The sequence below is a fragment of the Cibotium barometz genome, chromosome 6 (genome assembly GCF_041138505.1).
Source record: "Cibotium barometz isolate CiBa-2024 chromosome 6, ASM4113850v1, whole genome shotgun sequence".
Classification (NCBI taxonomy): Eukaryota; Viridiplantae; Streptophyta; class Polypodiopsida; order Cyatheales; family Cibotiaceae; genus Cibotium; species Cibotium barometz.
The window spans coordinates 31,382,736-31,390,182 of NC_141051.1; the positions used below are offsets into that span (position 1 = coordinate 31,382,736).

General features: G+C 42.8%; 1 protein-coding gene across 1 annotated transcript; it reads left to right on the forward strand.

Annotated features, from left to right (window-relative positions):
• The first annotated feature begins 732 nt into the window (after positions 1-732).
• On the forward strand, positions 733-2,992 carry LOC147637636 (UDP-glycosyltransferase 85A2-like). The gene is made up of 2 exons (XM_086799461.1): positions 733-1,338; positions 1,713-2,992. The coding sequence occupies exons 1-2, from the start codon at positions 855-857 to the stop codon at positions 2,645-2,647; spliced, it is 1,419 nt and encodes a 472-aa protein (XP_086655587.1). The 5' UTR covers positions 733-854; the 3' UTR covers positions 2,648-2,992.
• The last annotated feature ends 4,455 nt before the right edge of the window (positions 2,993-7,447 follow it).

The window sequence follows — 7,447 nt, forward strand, 5'->3', positions numbered from 1 at the left end:
TCTTCACTCGAGCTAGTAGATGAGCTTTCTTCAATAAGAAAGTCATCATCCACATTATCCATTTGAACATACCACTCCATGGTGACGATAGAGCAAGGCCGTAATAAAAATGACAAAGAGAAGAGGAATAAAGAAGGGAAAAGAGGTATTTAGTTGAGGGATCAATAAAATACAAGAATAAAGAGGACACACATCACTCAGCCCGAATTTACTTGACAGCCCGAATTTACTAGTTGCGAGCGTATCTTGCTTAACTTCTTATGCTTAACTTCTGAATTCTTCACACTTTACATACCTACTACAATTGGTCATTAATACATACCCATCTCACTTCTGGGGCTCTTACTTCAAAAAATATATTATTCCTTCTCATTTATTGGCGCTGTCCGCCGTCCGCTGTCCTACACCCGAATTTACCAACTTTCCCGAATTTACAAAATGCCGATCGACGGCCCATATGCCATGATTTTCTTTTTTTCTCTCTCCACCTTTGATCCCCTCAAGAGCTGAGCGTGTCATTTAGAGCTGAGGGCACGCACATAGACCGAAGAGGTGGGAAAGTCCGATTCTCCCACGTCTCAGAACGAGCTTGCTCGAAAAACAAAAACAAAAGGTCGAGTCCAACTTTCTGACGTCTCGAGTCGTGAAGGTAGCATATGCGTCATCCAGAGTGACCGAAGCGATGATGGACAAGCATATAATTGGTGCTTTTATAAGACGGGTGCACTGCACAACTTAGCAGTAGGCACAAGCGGCGTGACAAGCCCTGCCAAGCATTTATCCGCCTGGCAACCGCAACATCTTCTTATATGCCCTCTTTAGCTCTTTAGGGACGAAACAGCATTTTGTTTGTGATGGGCTCCCAGTCGTCTCCCCTGCTTCATGCTGTCCTTGTGTCCGGGCCGGGCCTTGGCCACGTCAACGGCTGCTTGTTGCTGGCCAAGTCCCTTATCTCTGCCGGCTTCTCTGTAACCCTCGTCTGCTTTGCTAGAAGCTACTCCACCCACGCCAATAGGGGCCGCATCAAACCTCCTCACCCGTCCGTCCGGCTGGAGATTGTCCCGGACGGGCTCTCTCCCGAGGCTGCAAACTACAGCGACCTCTTCGTCACGACTTCGGTCATGCAAGAAGGCCTGGAGCAGCTCATTCAGAGGCTCGTCGATGAGCGTAAACCGGCCACTTGTATCATCTCCGACAGCATCATGGCTTGGACACAGGATGTGGCTGACAAATTCGGCGTCCCAAGGGTTGATTACTGGACAGCCACTGCCACTTCCTACCTCTGCATCTTAGCTCTTCCGGAGCTGATTTCCAGAGGCTATGCATGCTGCAATAAGGGTACTGTTGTCTAACGCCAACCCCATTCTTGTCTTTAACCAGTTGAATGGACCCCATTCTTGTCTTTAACCAGTCGAATGGATTGATTATTCTCATTAGTGCTGCTCACCTTCAAATCCCAAACGATATAAATTTACAAACAAAATTGACCAGAGCAAATAATCCCCAGCTACCATCATATCACAAACACCTCCAAACAACCAGAGTTTGGAAATACCTCCAATTACCACTTTCTTCGTGACCCTAGTGAAGAGAACAGAAATTCGAATATTCTAGTGATATTCATCGCAATATAGAGCTGTAAATAATATGCTTTTTGATGTTGTTGTTTATGGATTAAATATATGCGCTGCTAACCTTAGTTTGAACCTTAGGTGATCCTTCGAGCTGGAAGAAAAAGACGGGGGTCCTGCTGGACTGCGTACCTGGGCTCCCACGGTTCCCTTTAGACGAGGTGCCCATGGAGTTCCGATGTGCTGAAGCGGACGCGGACGAGGACGCCAACCCAGTGCTGCGACAGTTTCTGACGGCAGCGGCACGTGCCAAGGATGCGCGAAGTGTCCTGATACACTCGGTATACGACTTGGAGAGGGAAGCGTTCCAAGGCTTGAAGGAGGTGGTGGGGATGGAGGCGTACGCAATAGGCCCCCTCATCCACCACCACGTGGACAGCACGCAGCACCACAACAATGATCAAATCAGCTTGACATGGCTGGACGGGCAGGCCAAGTCATCGGTTATCTACGTGTCATTTGGCAGCAACGTGATGCTTTCTGCAGAGGAGATCTGTGAATTGGCGCATGGCCTTGAAGCGAGCGGACAGCCGTTCTTATGGGTCATCCGCTCTGATGCTACTATCGTGAAAGGAGATCTGAGTGACGTGCTGCCCCATGGCTTCCAATCCCGTACCGCCGAGCGAGGACTAATCGTCCCCTGGGCCCCCCAGATTGCCGTGCTTGCCCACCCCGCTGTGGGCGGCTTCCTTTCCCACTGTGGCTGGAACTCCACCCTTGAGAGCCTTTGGATGGGCGTGCCCATATTGGCGTGCCCACGCGCGGCTGAGCAACCAACCAACTCAAGGCTCATCACTCAGCATTGGGGCGTGGGCATTGAGCTCAAAAGGACCGAGGAAGGTGCCTTTTCTAGACAGCATGTGGAGGCCGGCGTTCGTATTCTCATGGATGGGACACTCGGACAAAATGCGCGGACAAAAGCTAAACACTTTAGTGAGGTGGTGAGAAAGGCTCCCATTGAGGGAGGCCATTCACACTCCAACTTGCTCAAGTTCGCTTCCGACATCAAGGGATGAATGATGATGTATTCATCAATAAGTATTGTTAAATGCATTGATCCACAAGTGTTATTACACTATCACTGTTATGCTTCGAACCATTTCTAAACTATTGCCTTGCCAAACTACACCCGAGTAGATGGTTGAGAGTTTGATTGTAATGCTTCTTTTTGGGATGCCTTTTCCCTGATACCTACCCTTTCTCAATGACAGAGTCTGAGTTAGTACCTTAGGATTTAGAGAAGAAGTTCACCTAATTCTTACCCTTTTTTTTCATGTCTTATCATTTACTCATCATATGTATTCACAAGCAGTAATATTGTACACATAATAAGTATAAGTATATTTTTGTGTTGGGTTAAAGGTTCAACTACTTTATGTTCTACATCGAGTTAGGGCTTAATCTCATTTTTCTTCAAGAATTTTATTTTTTATAAGAATGAAAAAATAAATTCTTTTTTAAGAGAAAATAACATTTTTTTTCTAGCTCTTGGGCCCAAAATTACGATCGTGTTTTTATTTCTTTATCAGTTTTACGTTTAAAAAATAGTTAACCAAGAAAAAAATCAATTTATGATACAAGCTAGAGTCATAAATAAAACAACCTTTAGTGTACTATTATGATATTAGAGTGTGTAGACAAAACAAAGTGAAAACTTCAAACAAAGTAAGTATTGTGCTATTATGAAATAAGAGTATGTAGACTTCAAACAAAATGAAACCTTCAAACAAAGGTCTAATAAGACCAAATAAGATATCATACTGGCTTAAGTAGTGTGCGACTTTTTTTTAGATGGGATGATTTTAGTGTGTGGCATATTGCTTTGCAACTAACCATTGCTGAACTCTTACAATCTTTTTGTTGAGATTTAAGAAAAAAGTTGATGTTATGGTTCACTTCTTTATGCACAATTCATGGATTCCAAGCTCACTAAGTCTCAAGAGTTGTTGAGATGTCAAGCTTAACATGAGCTGACACTCACGATGCACTTGCATGACCGTTCGACATTTACATCACTGATGGGTTTGGTAGCTGGCACCGACATATTTTTGCCAGAGATTCTATAGCTGGACTACACTAACTAGTCCACACCTACCCACTCCATTTAGCGTGTTCACATTATGGACCGCTTGTATATACTCTATTATGTGTGTTAGTCACTTTATCTTCTTGGTAACCTCTTTGTTGTGTGAAAAAGAAGAATAATTTTTTCACCTCTCACCTTGTGTGTTCTCTTCTAGGGTTTGTGTGAGAGTGTCTGAGCTTGCAAGAGCTCAAGCTCTCTTCACCCCTGCATCTTTTCAAGAGCATGGTCAAACAGATCTTGTGCTAGTAAATGGCATCTGTAAACCACATCTCTATGGTACTTAATCAACACTAATAAGTGCAAGAGGAGAAATAACTATAATTTTGTAATGTAGCATTGGTTCTTGACTTGCAAGGGATTCTTTTGCAGACATGCCATTTGAAGAAAGAGGAACCTCCAAATATGGATGCTAATGATTACATACAAGTAAAGGAATCGAGAGGGGAGGTGATCCACTTTGTGCGCAAGGAGCCCTTCTTGCTAATGGTATGCAGATTTGCGAACGTAAGAGTATGGTCAAACAAATCTTGTGCTAGTAAATGGCATCTGTAAACCACATCTCTATGGTACTTAATCAAAACTAATAAGTGCAAGAGGAGAAATAACTGTAATTTTGTAATGTAGCATTGGTTCTTGACTTGCAAGGGGTTCTTTTGCAGACATGCCATTTGAAGAAAGAGGAACCTCCAAATATGGATGCTAATGATTACATACAAGTAAAGGAATCGAGAGAGGAGGTGATCCACTTTGTGCGCAAGAATGTGGAGCTGATGGTATGCAAATTTGCGAACATTTATAATTGGAGTTCTATCCTTCAAAAAAGGATGGAGCTTTGTTTCCCTCATGTAAAAGATCCCTGCCCCTCCGTGTAACGGATTCGAGAGTGCTAGCAGAGGAAGTAGCACTTCTTGCACGGGGCAAGATCCCTCACTCAGGGCCTCGCCCATGGATATCTGGACAAGAGACTAATCCCTTGGTTCTTCAAAAACCGAACCCAAAAAAACTTCCCCCTACCGGAAAGCATGGGCGATTCCTCTAGGATATTTGTACTCTAACGTAGTCAGGGTCATTACTGACCAAATTGATTCGACCGAACCTGTGAGTCACTTGGTCAGATCAAGGAAAAAACTTGCACTTGGATCATAGAAACCAACACTTTTTTCCCCATCGAGAGGCACAGCCGTTGATTCTTTTTCCATAGAACAATTTATTAAGAGACTAAGGTTATGTAGAAGGGTGAGAGAAGGGTGTGAGTGTGAATGGACTTGAGGTCCTCACCTATTTAAAGGTGAGGCCATGAGGCATTTTGTATGTGGTAAAGCCTAGTTGTATTCATAAACAACTTAATAAGCAAGAGTTTGTTCTTGTACTTTTTGAGTCTCTCCACTCCACACACTTTGATCTAGCATGAGCACCACGTTTTCTCAACATGGTATCTAGAGCTTAGGTGATTTGAACTGCTTCTGGTGTAGAATAGGTCAAATATCTCCATTTTTTCTTATCCTTTCATGTGTGGAGCTCAACCCCCTGGCAGTGGAGACTCTCTAGCCATTCGTGGAGGCCTCATCTTGAGGAGATTGCAACTGGAGAATTGAAGTAGTGGCCTGGGCGCACAAGTTCGTATGGCTAATGAGCCGTATCCTTCTCTTTCCAACGCGGCATTTCCGTTTTGGGCTGCTGTCGATGTCGTACACAAATACGACGTTTGCGGCGCATGTTAAACTGAAAGGGCTTAGGGCTTTTGAAGCCCATAGCCTCAGGAGCACCCAACTTGATTCGCATGCCGAATGGACGCCTGACGCGATTGCTACAACACGAAAAACCAGGCCCCCCTGTGAAGGTTTCCATTGAAGCTTGCATAAAACTTCACAATAAGTATTTTTTTCCACTAATCTCCACTTATTAAGCTTCATACCTCTTCAAGTGTCTCTTGAAAGTGTTTTGCTCCAGATTCTCTGATGTTGTGGGCTATACCATGAGGTAGTCATGAGCCTCATTTTCATTAAGCTTCATCAACATCATCTTTAAAATCTCAAATCTCTTTCAAAGTGTATTTTTAAGCACTAATTATGTTGTTTAACACTAATTAAGCTATTAATCCAACAAAGAGAGATTATTTTAAAGTGTTCTTAAACACTAATAGTGTTATTAAACACTAATGGTGAACTAATCACCAAAATAAGTGTGTTTTTTTAGCACTAATTGTGTTTTATACACACTAATAGTGATATTAATCATCAACCAAAGTGTTGCTTAACACTACGGTGGTCTTAACCATCAAAGGAGGAGGTTATCTACATTAAGGAGGCTCTTCTTCATCAACTTGGAGGCCGGGCACACACCATAAGTGCCACATTACAAGTCTTCATCGCCAACCCGTTTCTTCCAAAGAGAAATGGTGCAACCATGAGCCATTGTCTTCATCTCATAAGTCAAAGAGGTTGAAGAATTCTAGTTTTTTCATCATCAAACTCAAATTTTTGACTGGTTTTAAAGTTGAACACATGTACACTAAGTGTTCATCTTCAATGTTTATGTGTATTACCTTGAGGCCCTTGTTTTGTAAGAGGCATAGGCAAGCCATAAGCCATATGTTCTCGTTTCCCAAGCCCAAGGCATGTTATTCCACTGCATATTCTGCATTTTCATCGTATAAGATGAGTTGTAAAGTTGAGCATAGAATCCCTAAGTGCTCTACCTTGTTGGTTGTCACGATTTTAAGCATCTTTTTGGCATTGTTTTTGTAAGAGGCATTGGCAACCTTCTTGAGCCATGCCCTCTCCTTCTTGAGCCAAGGATGATCAACCTTATTGGTTTGAGCATTTACCTCAACCACTCACTCTCATTAACCTTGTAACTTCAAACCCTAATGGGTATCATGTAACTAACATGCACAAAAGTTGTTGTAATTGTGGAGTAGACACTGCCCTTGACCAATGCAAAAGGCAAGTGGTAAGACCCTCCCTTTCCCTTTCCCATTTAAATCTACCTCATTACCCATGGAGGAGATATGGTATTCAACTAAGCATCAAGCATGTTAGAGGAACATCTATAAGCAAACCATTTAAGCAAGGGTGGCAGCCTTGTCATGACCATTGTGTGAGAATGGTCAAGGTGGAAAGCATGTAGTGAAAGTAATGGCATGTACGTCTAAAGCATGTCATCTACAAGAAGTCAAGCAAACACAAAGAGTGGGGTGCACCATCATTGAGGTGTACATCTTCATTGACAACAAATAAAGACTTAGAAGGCAACATTGTATTAGTCTCTAAGGCTCTAGGAACATACTTGTAAAATCCTAGATAATCACACCTATATTCCAAACCTTGTACGCCTAATGTTATAAAGGCATCCCATGTCCAATACCATCTATTCCATCCTTCCATAATTGGTATTGAGGGGGGGGGGTATTAAGAGACTAAGGTTATGTAGAAGGGTGTGAGTGTGAATGGACTTGAGGTCCACTTGCTCACCTATTTAAAGGTGAGGCCATGAGGCATTTTGTATGTGAGCAAAGCCTAGTTGTATTCATAAACAACTTAATAAGCAAGAGTTTGTTCTTGTACTTTTTGAGTCTCTCCACTCCACACACTTGATCTAGCATGAGCACCACGTTTTCTCAACACAATTACTATCCGAGATTTACTTTATCTATCTTACTATAACATAATTGAGTCTCATTTTACGGATCCATCAGTCCAGCCTAACCCCATCCAGTCCCATGGGTTAG

Coding starts and splice junctions, on each gene's coding strand:
- LOC147637636 (XM_086799461.1), top strand. CDS start 855: ATGGGCTCCCAGTCGTCTCCCCTGCTTCATGCTGTCCTTGTGTCCGGG. Junction 1,339..1,712: donor CTATGCATGCTGCAATAAGG/GTACTGTTGTCT, acceptor TTTGAACCTTAG/GTGATCCTTCGAGCTGGAAG.